This window comes from Tupaia chinensis, unplaced genomic scaffold (assembly GCF_000334495.1).
Source record: "Tupaia chinensis unplaced genomic scaffold, TupChi_1.0 Scaffold000407_4, whole genome shotgun sequence".
Taxonomy (NCBI): domain Eukaryota; kingdom Metazoa; phylum Chordata; class Mammalia; order Scandentia; family Tupaiidae; genus Tupaia; species Tupaia belangeri.
Window position 1 is genome coordinate 5352998 of NW_006159912.1, and position 17019 is coordinate 5370016.

Here is a 17019-nt window from a genome sequence, read left to right on the forward strand (position 1 = left end):
TGGCATTTTGGGCTTCTGTAATTTATTTTGTGATTCTTATCAATTTAACTTCTCCCAATCCCATTTATGAACTCTATACTTCACCCAAACCATGAACTTAAGAACATCCTGCATTTCTCATAGTCTCAAAACTAAGGCTCTGATTTTTCTCGTCCTGTGCTCACAAGGCACTTCCTGATCCTTGGCATATACACATGTCTTGTTGTTGCAGTTAGACTCTACCTCTGTTCCAACTCACAGGATCTTTTCTGCCTGCTGTTGTATGACACATGTATTTCCCACCTCTTCATTCTGAGTTTTTATTGTCATTCATGTTCACACTTTCGTTTTCTTTTGCATCAAGCCATGGATGTGTACATGCTGTTGTATATCTACGTATAGATCTTAAACTTTGTGTTTTGTTTCTGTTTGTTTCTAGAATAATGTTGCCCTACAATCATTATTTCAATAAATATTTCTGTATGAATGAGTTACCAGAAATGTATGCATATATTGTTTAACAATTTTTGTTCCTCTAAGCTGCTAGCAATCTCAGGGTTTTTAATCATATGGGTATTTTGTATTAATAGTATTTATTTATAATTTTTGTGCTTTTCTCTCTCTTAAACAACTTGCAGTTGCATTTAGTGAATTGTTTTTATGATCGTTAGTGTCACTGAAGTTGTAACTGATTCTTATGTGCTAATTGGTAATGTATGGTGGTAACTCAGTGGTAATCTCAGCTAAATGCCCCGCAGTCACAAAAGAGCTTTGTTATCCTGTGTTTTTGTCATCTGTAGCATAACTTTCATTAAAAATGTATAGGGAGTATCTCAAAGTTTTGAATCATATGTTGATATATTTTATGGAATATTTTGCCCATTATGGTGTTATTCATGAAGGTGAAGATTCTCAAAACTCATCATATATATTACAGTTGCTAGAGGTTTCAGTAATTTCCGTCTCTTCCCTCAGTCTACTTATTTTTTCTGTTTAAATTATTGTCATCTTTTCAATACCTTACTTAAAAATCTATTGAATAACATGTAATACATTTGGCAGGAGCTAGAGCAAAAAGTTTTCCAGTGCTCTAGCCTTGTGCATGAGTTAGAGACTGTAGCTCCCCTGCTTGTCTGGTTTTAGAATGAATGGTTCTTTAATGGATTGGGCTATTCCAGCATTCCTGATTTAAGGTCTGTTGTAGCAAGCGACAGTTTTCATGCCAGTAACATATGTGAATTAAATTAAATTGCATTGCAGGATCCAGCCAGTCCGCTCTGACCCAGTCAGCATGCCAGGGTCATCCCGTCCAGTCTCTGATCGAAGGGGAGTTTCCACAGTGATTGACGCTGCCTCAGGTAGAAAATCATCTCCAAAATATTATTTACTGGAGAATTCTGTGCATTTTAAATTTATTTTCTCACACAATGTAGAGGATGATATTTATTTGTCTTTCTTTTTATGTTTGTTTATTTTTGGATATGTATGTGGTTTAATACAATATGGGGCCTATATTTGTTGCTAAACAATGCTATTCATTTAAGCATTCTTAAGGTTGGTGAATAATGTGGTGGAGTTGGCACTTGATTAAATGTAATGAACATAGTATTGAAGACTACAGAGTTGATGACTGTTTTGCCTTTGATCACTGAAATGTGGAGTAGCAACCTTGACAGAGAACGTAAATACAATATATGGATTCAATTTACTCAACCTGTTGAGTATCAAACTGCCTGATCTGTGGGAGCAGAGAGACTCCAAATGCTATAGCTTGAATGATTTTATTATTGAAAGCATAGAGTTTAGAAATTCATTAACTTAGCTCTGGTCTATGTATGACAGTTATTAATTTCTGAACCTTGGAAACCAAACTATGAATATGACTCATTAATAACTAGAAAAGCTGCCTTTATAGGTGATAGTTGCTACATTATTATTATTATAACACTGTTTTCAGCCTGGCCTGCTGACTACTAGAACTGTTTGTAATAATGTATTTTCTCATCTCAGTAAGGACAGCGATGCCTTGCATGATGGTGCAGCTGGGGAACATCTGAAGATAGCACACAGCAGGATTTCATCCAAAAAAGTCTCTCACAAGTGGAATTATTAAATACTCGGCATTAGTCAAACAGTTGAGTCAGAGAGGATTTTAATCTATAGCGATTTCAAAATCCCTAGAGACTGCTGATTTGATTGAGGCTTAAACTGTGAAAGAAAATGGAAACAAACACAAAACTGATTGTGAAGGTCACTTTTAAAAGACCAAAGCTTCTGTTTCTGACTCTGTCTCTGGGTATTATTTTTTTAAGTTTCAAGCTAATGAGTTTTGTACATTTTTTTTTTAACTTCCTGATATTTTGGTCAGTGGATTATACCTTGCATTTTACTGAGCTAGCCCCATCCAGGGTTATGCCTTCTTTTTAAATGTAGACTGTTACTTTAGAGGATTCAGACTTGTTCCTCTTCTTTAAGTTAGCAACCATGGATTTCTCCTTTAAACAAGCACAGAAACGTGTAGGGTCTCTATCCTCGCTTCTGTGTACTGAATGAAGTGTTGAGATAGGTAACTAAACAATAAGTCTTTTTGATAGTCTCAATCTGAGAATGCGAACAGATTGGGCTGGTCTGGAATTAACATTTAGAATTGCGAATCTCAGAAATGTCATGCATCTTACCTTCAATACTTTATTCAAGATTACAACAGTGGACTTCTTTGATCTTTTTAAACATTCTTAAACTGCCATATTATTAATGTTTTATTGTTAAGTGACTAGCTATGAGGAAGGCTTGTGACTAAAGCAGTCCCAGGTGTTATTAAAAGTTGACACATTCAATGCTCTAGTCTGAGGTAATACTGTGTATTTATCATGTAACTATTTTAGCTCTGCCTATAGTTGTCTACTACAGTGAGGAACTTCACTGAACTGTTGTATCCATAGCTTTGTTTAATTCTGTTGCAATAAGAGTTTTAAAGCTGATTTTTGTGTTAGGAATTAGATGTTTACCCTTGATATAGTTACATTTCCAGTAGAGATACATTGTAGAAATTCTTGATCCTGGCTGTACAGTTTTGAACCTTTGCCTAAAATTACCAATCTTATGAATAGGGAAAGGACTTCTTGGTGGCTAAGCTCTTTTGTTATATTTCTAGGCCTTTTTGCATTCCAGAATGCTTTGGTTTCTTTCTGAAAGACAATCAGAACAATGAAATGTGTGTGCTGCTTTCTCCAGCTGTGAGCTAAAAGCCTTGTAGATGAGAAATTGGACTTCTATGTGTATTACCTCTTCATCTACCTCTCGAATAGTTTGGATCCCTTTTCCATGAGGAGTATATGTTGTTCAACACATATCTTTGGATGAATGATATTTTGTTGTTGAACCTCCTCCATCTGCTTCATCTAAATAAGGCCACTGTTGTTAACTTTTCTACTGATGTTTAACAAGATAGGGGTAAAATTATTGAGTCCTTTATGCAAACAAATTTATGGGAAAATTCTGTTTTAGAACTTCTGTTGAAAAGACTCTACTAAACTTTTATAGTTGCTCTTGAACCAGGAAGTGCTTCTCTGATTATGACCCATGCATTGAAGTCATGCACATTAGGAAGATGCTTGATTGCCTGTTGCTTAGTGGTGTCTCGTATTGGGCTTCGTTACTTTGTATTACTTTCAAGTATTTTATAGGACTTCATATATGGTCTTTTTAATTGTTCATATGGCATATTTGATAGCTGTCACTCTATTTCAGTGACAGTTCTTGCTCTGTCTACCTGGTGGTGATATCATTGTTTTCCATATAATTAATTTTCAGAGGTAATGGAATTTAAAGTTTAATATGATATAGTGAAATCCTTTGGCAGTTTAAACAATTTTGAAAGCAAACATGTTTTGAATATATTTTATATAAATCTAGGGTCTCCAGGTTATTCTTCAGCTATCTATGCCTTAACCTGGCAATGTTAGTCCATGAAACTAAGAGAAATCAGCAGAGCCTTGTGCCATTATTGCAATATTTTTTCTAGTTTTTTGCAATACAGTAACAGTAAGAGTTTGAGATGATAAATGTGCTATTTCCCTGGTTCAGTCATTACACATTATGCTGAAAAATCACACTGTACTCTACAAATATGTACAATTATTATTTAATTAAAAACAAAACCAGAAAACCTCTACTTTTTAAAAGAACCTTTGTGAGACCAGCATGTGGTATAGTGGTTAAGACACTGGACCTTCCACATGGCTAACCATGGTTTGAGTCCTGGATCTGGCAGCTTGAGACTCATGCTGGGCGAGTGTGCATGAATGACCAAAATCTGAAGAGGATAATGGAGAAGGGATTGTGGTGTGGCCATTCCCCCTGTAGGGTTATTTTCCATTTTTCCTTTCTCTATCTCTCTCTTTTTCTTTCCTGTGAGTGCATGCGCCCTATAAACCTTTGTAAGCAGAATGATTTAATTAATTAAAAAAAAAACTTTTAAGTTTTTATTTTCCCCTAAGTTATTTCTTCCATGAGAGATAGACAGGCATCCAAAACATCATAATCCATCCTGTGTCAGCTGGCTTGGCTCACTGGCATGCATGCTGAGTGAGTGCCCAACCTGCTCTGTGGGGGTCCCGGAATGCCAACCTAGGATTTTTCTCATGTGAACCCAGTTGCATTTCCAAGGTGCCATCTCTTGGCCTTGATAGTTTCTTGATCATCTAGTAATCTCTTCTTCACTCCTTTGTATAGAAACATATTCCCTGAATTACAAATTTTTTACTTATTTACTTAAGTGATTTAGGCACAGGGTACATTCTATGCCTTTAGATACTTACGAACTATTAGGGCATTTGAAAAGTCATGACATGCATTTCTGTGCGAAAGTACGTCATGATTTTCCTCACAACCCAATAGTTCCTCTATATAAATATTTTAGATCATCAGCTTATATATAACTGCTTGTTATGTAGATGTTATTACCATAACATCTGTTTTGTCTTATCTTTGGTCATTCAAAAAAAGCTACCCTACATGAGATTTAGAGGTTAGGTCATTGTGAGATGTTTGTTCTTTGGTTAAGAAGAATGTTCTGGAAATGGACAGTTTATAGAACTTTAACATTAACAAAGCTACCTAGAACAACTGGGCTTTGAGGCAACTGCTCACTTCCTTCCTGCCCATCTATGTAACAATGACGTGTGTGAATCATAGTCTTTCTAGACAGAGTACTGCACCTATTTCTTGCATTTATTTGCTGGTCATTCTCTCTGATTAGGTGTCTAAGGATTTCTTCCCATTGTTTGTACTGGCATATGCCCTTACCTTGATTAGGGTGCAGGACTTCTAACAGGAAATCACGAAGATAGCAGTCAGCGCCATGTTTGCACTCTGCTGCTCAGATGGGTGACTGATGTGGAAGAGCCTTGTTTTTCTATAGAGACTGATATTCACCAGCAAAGAACTCAATGCAATTGAGACTGAAAGACAAATTATGTCTGGCTGGTGTGATGAATAGACATTTTTTATCAAATTCGAATAAAGTGAAAATTTTATAAAGTTGTAAGTAGTGAGAGCAGCATTTATGCTTGGGTCGTCAGGAAAGCTATGACACATTTTCACATAGAAAAACACAACATGACATTCCAACAACCTAATACTTAACCCCAGGACAGTTGTGACATAAGTAAAACAGTTATCCTTCAGAGTAGGTTGTACGACGCATCAGGTATTAGTGTTACATCAAGCATGTCGATAACTAGGGGCAAAGTTTGTTGTTCTTGACTCAAGATAAATATTTTTGTTGTTCAGTTGAAGAGATCTAAATAATATTTTTAAAAAGTTTGTCAGAGTTTGTGTACATTCACCAGAGAGAGAGAGACACACACACACACAGAGAAAGGGAGAGGGAGAAAACTCCCCACAGTGGGGCCTGGTCATGCCATAGCCACTTCTCCATTTCTTCATTCTGTCAGGATTCTGGCCACTCGTGCACACGTGCCTGGTGTGTTTTCAAGACACCAGGGCTAGAATTCAAACTACAGTAGTGCTTGAAGGATATGGCTTCCTTAATCTGCTGAACTATAGGGCTGGCTCCTAAATGATTTCTAATACATTTGATTGATTTTATAATGATTATTTTTGCCTTCTCTATGTATTTAGCATTTGATGCATCAGACCTTTATTAAGTATATGCTTATTATTAGAGGAATACAGTTTATTAGATAACAAGGAAATTATTCGAGCACTTTTATTTATCTTATAGTCAAATCTATGTTGTAGGCCATTGCTGTAGAGGCAGGAACTTATATTACAGATTTTTCTGATGCACTGGGGAAAAACTGCTGCTGGGGGTTTTATTTCATTATACTGTATTTTCCCACTGTGAGGCAGACAAATGTAGTCATTATACCTTAAGACCATCAGAGACTCAGAGTTGCTCATGGTAAGAAGTGAAAAGACTTGTAAGAGACACCATTCAGTCTCATAGGTCTGTGATCTCAAAACTAGATCTGGGTGACAGGAGCTATGACGTTCTAATCATGGTCAAGGACTTCTGCTGAAATCTTCAGCCAATTATTTTTCTCTGCCTAGCCATTCTTTTTCAGCATTTGTAAAAGAAAATAAAGTTTCCCTGCGCAAAATTTGTTTTACTCAATTTCCGGAAGTAATTCCCAGGTATAAGAATATATAATTCTTTAGAAATGTTATGACTTTTTAAAAAATGAATGATGTAGTTTTCAGTTAACAGGGTTTCAGATATTTTCGATGATTATAAAGTGTCGACAACTGCAGGCATGTACCTTGAGTATTCAAAGCCTGTGTGGGATCCGTAAGAGGATTAAGGATAAGGGTGGAATTAAAAGAAGGCTCAGTCCTGACCTGTGAACCATCCCTATAAGGGGAAGAATAGTCAAACTCAGATATTAAGGTTGGCTTTTTAAAAATTAGAAATGAGAAAGTATATACCTTAAATTAGTAATCTTTTGCCTACCTTCTGTGTATATAAAATCAAAAGTAAGCATTAGAGAATAAGGACATAGAGAAAAGATCTAATTTGCCTGTAAGGAAAGTGTTCAACCATCTCTCTCTTCTGATATAAATATTCCTCTTATTCTTCTTTCTAATATTTATAGGATGGTAGAAGATCAAAGACAAGTTAACAATGAGGAAAATTTAGCTCAGCACAATTAAGGAAAAAAAATGATTGTCTCATTTGAAGATGAAGAAATGGTAAACAAGTAGAAGAAATATTGGGGACAGTTTTTTCTGATGACACATTGCTTCTGTGAATAAATCTTGTATCAACTAAAACCTTGCCCATGCTTTCTCTGTTGTAAGTACCAGGTCCTTGACATGACTTTAAGTCTTTTCTAGGTGTTTTGAGAAGGAATTGCTGAAATTCTCCCCAATGTGGAAAATACCAGGGTACTGCATTTTTATGTAGAACTTTTTGACCAAAAGACTCAACTTTTCTCCTTTATACCGTTATAACTGCGTCATTGCTGCTAATACAGGGCTGGCCTGTTCATGCAGTCTGTGGCCTGAGACTAGTGACAGGGGGACAATGTTGGGAGCGGCATCAGAATTTGTTTAAGTCTGAACCGGGAATTCCATTTGTCTTAGTGACATGTGTGTCAAACTGTTAGTGCCACACTATTTTAAATTGTGTCCATGAGCCTGAGAGGCTTATGCTTATAGGTGCCATCTGTAAACTTAGAAATAAACAAAGAACCCCTCTTCATTGAATAGTAAGCCCACCGGGCAATTAAGGAGCAGCCTGGGACCTCACTTGTGCAACTTGTTAGAATCAGATCTCCTGATATTCCCCTGGATGTTGTTGAGAACTGTCACAGAAAACCTAAGGCAAATAATCAGTGTGAACATAGTTGTTCAGAGAAGATTCTTGTTCTTGATGCTTGGTGGCATGCCCACTTACTTAGAATTCTTTGGTTCTGGGGGACCAGCAGGTGGCGTGGTGGTTAAGGTGCTGGACACTCCCACATGGCCAACCAGGGTTCAAGTCCTGAATCTGGTGGCTTGCTTTCTCACTTCCTCTCTCTCTCTCATTCTCACCCTCTGTCTCTCTCTGCTCAAACTAAAAAATAAATGAATGAATAAATAAAATAAATAATTATTAAAAAAAAAGAATTCTTTGGTTCTAGTCATAGCTCTGCTTGTAACTACCTATTTCACAAGTCGATTGAAAACACAGTGCTTTCTTTTATAAAATGAGAGAATTAAACTATTTTAAGAGTCTCTTTCAGCTTAAAAAAACTGATGAAACTGTACTTTGATCACCTTTAAAGGTTTTTATTGTTTGTTTATTTGTTTGTTTGCTGTAAAGTATGTACACTCGCCAAAGAGAGAGACAGTGAGAAGGAAAGTGAGAAATCATCCCCCCAGGGGAAATAGCCCTGCTACAATCCCTTCTTCTCCATTCTCCTCTTAGAACTTTGGGCATGCATACACATGTGCCCTGTGTGTGTTCTCAAACCACTGAGTCTGGGACTCGAACCCCAGAGTTGGTCATGTAGGATCCAGCCGCCTTAACCTCCATGCCACCTTCTGGCCCCCTTAAGATATTTAAAATTAGGGTGTTATTTATGTATAGCAAAAGTGTACATATGTTAACCATACAGTTTGACGAATTTTTGTACCCATATAACACCACTCAGACCAAAACATAGAATATTTTCATCAACTAAGAAATTTCCCTTGTGCCTTCCAGTTAATATTTCTTCTAATCTAGATATAAGCACATTCCTTTTTTTAAGGTTTTTACAATCGGACAGGTGTACTGTACTTGCAGGAGAGAGAGAGAGAAGTGAGAGATCTCTTCCCCAGGGGAAACGGCCATGCCACAATCCCTTCTCCTCCTTGCATATGTGCCTGGTATGATTTTCAAGTCCCTGGGTCTGAGACTGGAACTGTGGTCAGCCATGTGGTCGTCCAGCACTGTATTCGCCACACCACCTGCTGACCCCAATAAGCCTTTTCATGATCATAAATTAGCTTTGCCTTATTTTAGACTTTATATAACTGGTATCATTCTGTATATATACATCATTTTTTTTTCTTTTCAAGTTTATTTCTTCTGTGAGCAAGACAGAGAGAGAGAGAGAGAGAGAGAGAGCGACATCCGACACAGGGCCCTGATGCCTTCAGCCAGTTTTAGATCATAGGCCAGTATGTGGTGGGCATACTCAGGGAGGTTCTCCGGACTTGAACAGGAAACCTTTCCATGACTCACAGAGCATCATGTTTTTACCACTGGGCCGCTGTTTGGCCCCTTTGTATATACAGTTTAGTATCTGGCTTCTTTTCCTCATCTATCACTGGTTTATTTTTACTGAGTGTAGTGTTCTGTTATGCAGATATGCCACAGTGTATATGTATGTGTTATCTTGTTGCCAGCTTTGGGCCGTTATGAATAAAGCTGTGATAAACATTCCTATACAAATTTATTTTATTTATTTATTTATTTATACATACGCATACATTTCCTTTGAACATATTCCAAGGAATGTAATTGCTGGGTTATAAGGTAGGCATATGATGCTTAACTGGATTAGGAACTGGCAAGTCATATTTCTAAATTCCAGAATGCCCAATTGTATTTTTAGTAGCAGTGTATGAGCATTCTGGTTGTCTCACATTCTCAGTAACTCCTGCTTTTATTCTCATCATTCTAGTGAATGTTGAGCACCTTAATATGCTTATTGGACATTTGAATATCTTCTTTTGTAATATACTGGTTAAGTCTTTCACTAAAGTCTCTTGTTTTTATTGAATATTAGGTGTTCTTTCAATTTTCTCAATATAGGTTTTAGATATAGGGTTTGCAAATACTTTCTTATCTGTTGACTTTTCACTTTCTTAATGTTGTCTTTGAGAGCTGGAAATCCAATATTTTCAGTGTTTTTCCCTTTTGGTTTTGTATTTTACACAAAAATTTTTTACCTGTACTCCAGTCTTGAAGAGATGCTTTAATCTAGAAACGACATCGTTTTGGCCTTCACATTTAGGATGGTGATCCTTTTCAAATGAACTATTACGATGTAAGTCAGAGATCAAGGTGTTCAGTTATCCCTACATTTCTGAAAGCAGTGTGCCTTTGGTCCAGCGTTACATGCAGTGCTCTGAGAGGCTGGCCCACATGGGACTCAAACCGCACTGGTCATGTGGAAGTCCAGCACCTGAACCTCTACTCTTGTTTGCCACCTGCTAGCCCTTCATTAATGCCTTTTAAATTTAAATCACATTTCCCTTGGATTTTTTTTCCCATATATATACATTGATGTATATATAGCTAGCTGTCTTATACCATAATATTGTTAATTTTCTTAATACCAGAGCTTTTATGAGTTTGGAAGGTTTTGAAATAGACCAATACCTCTACCTTTGTTCCTCTGTGGGATCCAACTTCTTATGCGCAGTGCTTACCTGCTGCCCTACTGGCCTTGCCTCTTTTACATTGTGTTGACATTTAGTACAGATGGTACAGACTCAGTTATGGATAGAATTGGCAGCATCTCAGCAACAGCACCAAACTCTGCAAGGTCACTGCGATCTACTTGGAATCAAAAGAAATAAAAAGTGATATCCACTTATGATTCCCTTTGAAGCAGTAATAATCATTCATTTTAATTTTATTATAAATTTTTCCAAGCTCAGGGCCAGTTTGTGGTCACTAGGGCGACTGGATCCCACATTGCTGACTGTGATTTGAGTCCCAGACCTGGCAGCTTGGGAAACACACAGGTTATGTTTGTGTGCATGGCCAGGATCCCAAAAGGAGGGAGAAACAGAAAAGAGATTACAGTGTAACCATTCCGCAGGGTGGGGTGCTTTCTCACTTCCCCTCTCTCCCTCTCTGTTTCTGGCAAATGCACATGTTCTTTGGCAAAACAAAACAAAACAAAATAAAACAAAACACAACAACAACAACAACAACAAAAACAACAAAAACTTAAAAAATTAAGTTCATTCATTTATTTCATGAAAGTGAGAGACCGAGAGAGACAGGTATCCTGTCACCATGCTGTGGTCTCCTTCCCCCAGCTGCCAGCCAGCCAGCCAGGGTCACAGCATGTTCAGGTTGACCTGGGATTTGAACTCCAGACTTTTCCATAGGACTCCTGTGTCACATAGTACCCCCTACCACCTGCACCATAACTGGGCCTAAGTTTTTATCCTATGTAATTCCTTTTTAATATTATGTATATCAGACAAGGGTAAATATGATAGTTTTCTTCAGGAAAAGCATTTGTTTGATTATTAGAGTTGTGAGCTGAATCAGCTTTATTCTCGGATTTTTTTTTTTTAGAGGTTTTTGCTATAGGGCGCGGGCTCTCGCCAGAGAGAGACAGAGAGATAGAAAGCGAGAAATCACCCCCCAGGGGGGATGGCCACGCCGCAATCCCTTCTCCTCCATTCTCCCCTCGGGATCTTGGGCACGCACGCACACGTGCCCGGCGTGAGTTTTAAGCCACCGGGTCCGGGACACGAACCGCGGTCGACTACTTTGGAGTCCAGCCACATAGCCATTACACTAACTTCTGGTCCCTCTATTCTCGGATATTTTAACTGAAAGAACATCTGGTAAACTGCGTTTACTCAGATGTGGGTATTTGGTAGAAATTTTTTAAAAAACAAAAGAAAACTTTCACTTTGAGGAGAACAATGTCAATATTTATTACTAATGATAAAATTCTAGCTTTTCAATTAAAAATTAACATTTTAGAGCCAGCAGGTGGCGTGGAGGTTAAGGTATGGATCCTATATAGTTAATTTTGTAGTTTGAATCCAGGACTGAGCAGCTTGAAAATATCATGCCAAGCATATGAGCGTGCATACCCAAAATCCTTTGAGTAGATTGAAGGAAAAGGGATTGCGGCATGGCTATCCCCCACATCTCCTGGCATGATTTCTCTCTCTCTCTCTCTCCATCAAGTGCATGCACTCTATAGCAAAAACTAAAACAAAACAAAATTTGGAAGCTTTGTATCTACCATTATCTACTTAGTAGTTAATTTAATGCATTTATGATGAGATAGATGCTATAGTAATTAATGTGAGTTTTTTCATATTATAAAACTAATCAACCTTTAGAAAATCCACAGTATTTTCCAGAAGACCAATTTCATGATGTTACAACATTATGCATAAGTGAAAAACTCATTCCAAGTGCAAGACAGGACAAAGGATTTTAATTTAATAGAGTGTATGTTAACTGATATTTCAGATTCCACATTGCAATTAACTTGTTAAGTATATCAATGAAGCCTATCCCTAGAATCTGAAGAGATTAGGTTGTTGGGAAAGTCATGACCTATTTTTCTATGCAAAAATGTGTCTTTCCTGATGACCCCGTACTATTAATATACCTATTGGGGCCAGCAGGTGGCACGGTGGTTAAGGTGCTAGACTCCCACGTGAACGGAACCAACTTTGCATGAGACCAACTTTTTTTATATATATTTCAACCAACGCAATGTATCACAACAGGTTGAATGCATAAGTTGATGTAAAGCATCTAGCTGTTGTCCTTTATAGAAGTTTCCAAAGAAGTTAAAGTGTAAATGTAACTTTCTCACAATTTTTTTGCTTTGGGATTTTTTTCTTAATAAAAAAAGGCCACCTATATTAATACATAAAAGCCATATTTTAAAATTAGTACAAGGACCAACAGATGGCATATTGGTTATGTTGCTAGACTCGCACATGGTTGACCATGGTTAAAGTTCTGGACCCTGTGGCTTAAAACTCACACCGGCGGTGTGAGTGCGGTGATGTAGGTGTGTACCCAAGATCTCTAGAGGAGAAAGGAAGAGAAGGGATTGCAGTGTGGCTATCCTCCCCAGGGGATGATTTCTCACTTTCTGTTTCTTTCTGGTGAGTGTACATGCCCTGTACCAAAAATTTCTCTCTCTCAAAAAAAAATTAGTACATAATTATTTTAAGTGTTGGTAGACATAATGCACATAAACTAATGCTGTGATTGGCCCTGTAGCTTAGAGATTAAAGAAGCCAGATCCCACATGGCCAATCACATTTCGAATCCCAGCCCCAGCCACTTACACATCAGTTACATGTGCCTGGGTGCCCGAAGTCCTGACCAGATGGAGAAATGGAGGTAGATTACTGTGTGACTGTGCCCCAATGTGGGATGCTTCCTCCTTGTCTCTCTCCTGCCTGTCTATGGTGACACATGTTCTACCATTTAAAAACAAAAAACAAGGGTTCCAGCAGGTGGTGTAATGGTTATGTCACTGGACTCTCACGTAGTTGACCATGGTTTAAGTCCTCGACTGGCAGCTTACAACTCATAGCGGGAACGTGTGTGTGCATGCCCAAAATCATGAGAGGAGAATGGAGGAGATGGGATTGTGGTGTGGCCATCTGGGGGGTGATTTCTTATTTTCTGTCTCTCTGGCAAGCGCACATGCCGTATAGCGAGATTCTTTTAAAAAAAAAAAAAAAATCTTTGGAGTCCTGAAATTTTTTGTGCCGAAAAGGGTCCTGAGTTAGAAATATTTGAAAAACACTGATACAGAAATTAGTCTTCTGAAGGTTCGTGAAAATGTGTATTATAAAAAAGGTATACATGGATTTCAAAGCTTTTTTGCACCAAAATAAACTAGTAGTTTAATTTTATTTTTCCATGAACATTTTGAAATAGATTAAACAGCAAACTAGAGGCAGGAGAACAGGGATCTGGAACTCAAAATAAAGTAAAAATTTATCGAAACTGAATTAGAGAAGAATATAATGAAACAGAACTGAGCGTGAGAGGTCTGTGGGGCAATATCAAGCTGTCTAATGAGGGCAATCATTACAGATATGGAAGAAATGATGGAGAGAATAGGACATAAGTATACAAATGGTTGAGAATTTTTCAAAATGAATGTAAGATGTCAGTTCACAGTTTTAAGAAGCTCAGTGTACCCCAGGTAGAATAAATAAAACAAAGACCATACCTGGGCATATCATTGTCAAATTTAAAATCCAAATGTAAAGAAAAGCACTTCTGGAGCCAGCAGGTGGCGCAGAGGTTGAGGCAGCTAGATCCCTCATGTACAACTGTGCGATTTAGTCCAGGACCTGGCAGGCCACCAGATGCGTGCATGTGTGTATCCAAAATTGCAAGGGAGAGGACCAGGAAATGGCATAATGGTTACAGCACTGGATTCCCATGTAATCGACTACCGTTCGAGTCCCAGACTTGGTGGCTTAAAACTGAACACCAGGCACATATGTGTGCATGGCTAAGGTCCCAAGAGGAGAATGGAGGAGAAAGAATTACAACGTGGCCATTCCCCCAGAGATGTCTCTCTCTGTCTCTCTGGCAAGCACACGCACCCTATAGCAAAATTCTCTCAAATAACAAAAAATTAATTCTAAGAGGGGAATAGAGGACAAGGGATTGCAGTGTGGCCATCTTCCCTAGGGGGTGATTTCTCCATTTTCCTCTCTCTCTGTCTCTGTCTGGCAAGCGCCTGAGCAAGAATTAAAACAAACAAACAACAAAATAAAATAACTTTTAAAAAGTGTATTTATTCTACAAGAGATAGAGATTCAGCAACTCCAACAGGGTCCTACTGACGAAATCCACTCCCTGCTGTCCAGCGTACTCAGGCAGATTTCTGGGCTAAAACGGACAACCTTCTGATGTGGGTCTGCCTCATAAAATGTCACATTTCTCCACTGCACCACCATCTGGAATCCCTAAAGAAGCAATTTTAAGAAGCATACTGTGGGGACCAGCAGTTGGCATAATGGTTATGTCGCTGGACTCCCATGGAGTTCCAGTTCCTGGACCTGGTGGCTTAAACTCAAACTGGGCACGTGTGCGTGCGTTCCCAAGATCCCAAGAGCAGAATGGAGAAGAAGGGATTGTGTTGTGGCCATCCCCTCTCGGGGGTGATTTCTTGATTTCTGTCTCTCTGTCTTTTCTGGCGAGGGCATGAGCCCTATAGCAAAAACCTCTCCAAAAAAGAAAAGGAAATACAGCGCTCAGGAACCCTATAGCAAAAACCTCCCAAAAAAAAAAAAAAAAGAAGCATATTTTGTTTCTTTATTTCTTAGGTTCACATTTGGGTAATGGTTTAGAATTCTGATGAAATTGGAAAACAACAGGGTGATTTTTAATTATTTTTGACAACAGGAGAACCCTGTCTCCCAATCATGAAGAACTCTGTGAGGAATCTTGAGGATATTTGCCAATAGATAAAAAGTAAAAGATATGGGAAAACAGTATTTATTTATAAACAGGTTGATGCCCAACACATGTGTTTTCACATGTCTTAGCTCATTTAATCCGATTTAATTAGGGTCACAGGTCCATTTCAGAAATATTCAAAGAATAGGACCTGGGACACCTAGCTCCTGATACTTAGAATTACTTAAAGTGCATTATGGTGACACCTCAGATAAGTCCAAACCTCTTTCTACCCTGCCTGATCAAATATTCATTTCAAAACACTGTATGCTGAAATGAGCCACGTGGGAGTTGAAGAGAATCAACTATTCAGGTGGTGAAAATGTGTGAATGCAGCTGGCAGATGAAGTTCCAGTATGATGAATTCCCAGATTGTCCTTATTGCTTCAGGCAACAACTGACAGGCCTGACTGGTCATTGGCTTTCCATTTCTGGCATTGATAGGACTGAAAATTCTTAGTGTCACAGATACTTAAAAGCTGTCCCTGTTATTGTGGATACAAACAGTGCTGGAGGGTCCTTCTTGCATAGAGATGTAATCAATATGGTCTGGAGTTCTTGACCTGAACCTATAATTATTTAGATGTTATAAAGGTAGCTTGTTGTTACAGAAAATGCTTATATTCAGAGCATTGAGAGTAAGTTGCGCATGGAGAGGAGAAAAATAGGCCCTTTGTCTCTCTCTCTGTTCTTCACGGTATTTAAGAGGCTTTCATAATAATCACAGAGTAGGGTGGTATTATAGGATTAGAACATTGTACCTTTGGTTTGGGTGCTGAAGTTTAAGTCTCACCTCTGAAGCAATCCTGATATTTTGCAAATGTTATGACTTTAATGTTCTGTAGCTTGCGATTGTGACTTTTACAATACCAAACGGGAGGTTTTATTTTTGTTTTAATTGACCCAAATACCTGGATTTGAAGTAAAGCTTTAAGTAATAACACATTGGAGTTTGAGCTTTTTATGCCATTATGTGGTATGCTGAAAAAAGGAATTTGGAAAACAGATTTTATGGCACTCACAATCCATGGACGGGAGAGAATTGGAGATGACACTGGTTATAGTTCTTAGGTCTCTACATGTACCAGTGTGTTCAAGTTTATTCTGATTGAAATTACTCCGCCATGTGAAAATAGTAAAACGAGTTACGGAATGCCCTTGATTGCTCTCTCACTACTTAGCTTAAGGTGCTTCTGGATAGAATTATTAGTGGGTCATCCTGTATGTGGGAAGCCTTGGGAAACAGAGGAAAAGTAATGGTTTGTAATAAAGGACTCTTTGAAAACAAGGGCTATCTTTGAATCTTCCCATGTCTGGTATTGATGCCTGCCACGGAGCAGATAATCAATATTTGTTACGTTGTTGATTTATGATAAAACACAAGGCTTTTAAGTATACCATAAGTTGATTAAAAGTTGATAATGCTGGGTTTTTATCTCTATTACCCCATTCAAACGTATAAAACTTTTTCTGACCGAGAGTCCTTTATTAGGGTTGCCATTCTATATTGTGATCATTATGTCTTTGTTTGAGCCAATGGTTAACTTGTGTGACCAGTTTAAAGACTTTGCAAGGCGGGAACCAGCAGTTAGCGTAATGGCTATGTCGCTGGACTCCCACGTAGTCGACCGCGGTTCGCGTCCCGGACCCGGTGACTTAAAACTCACACTGGGCGCGTGTGCGTGCGTGCCCAAGATCCCGAGAAGAGAATGGAGGGGAGGGGATTGCGACGTGACCATCCCCCCCGGGAGGTGATTTCTCGCTTTCTGTCTCTATGTCTCTCTCTGTCTGTCTGGCGAGCGCACACGCCCTATAGCGAAAACCTCTCCAAAAAA

The 17019-nt window shown here is 38.4% G+C and overlaps 1 protein-coding gene across 2 annotated transcripts in view; it reads left to right on the forward strand.

The window, feature by feature from the left end:
- The window catches only part of BCAS3 (BCAS3 microtubule associated cell migration factor), a 341361-nt gene extending 334112 nt beyond the window's left edge, over positions 1-7249 (forward strand). For both annotated transcript variants that reach the window (XM_006154459.3, XM_006154460.3), the window contains 2 exons: positions 1240-1337; positions 7098-7249. In XM_006154459.3, coding sequence (XP_006154521.1) covers positions 1240-1337; positions 7098-7105 — 106 coding nt within the window. In that variant the 3' untranslated portion in view covers positions 7106-7249. The remainder of the gene's footprint in view (positions 1-1239; positions 1338-7097) is intronic.
- Positions 7250-17019: the final 9770 nt, after the last annotated feature.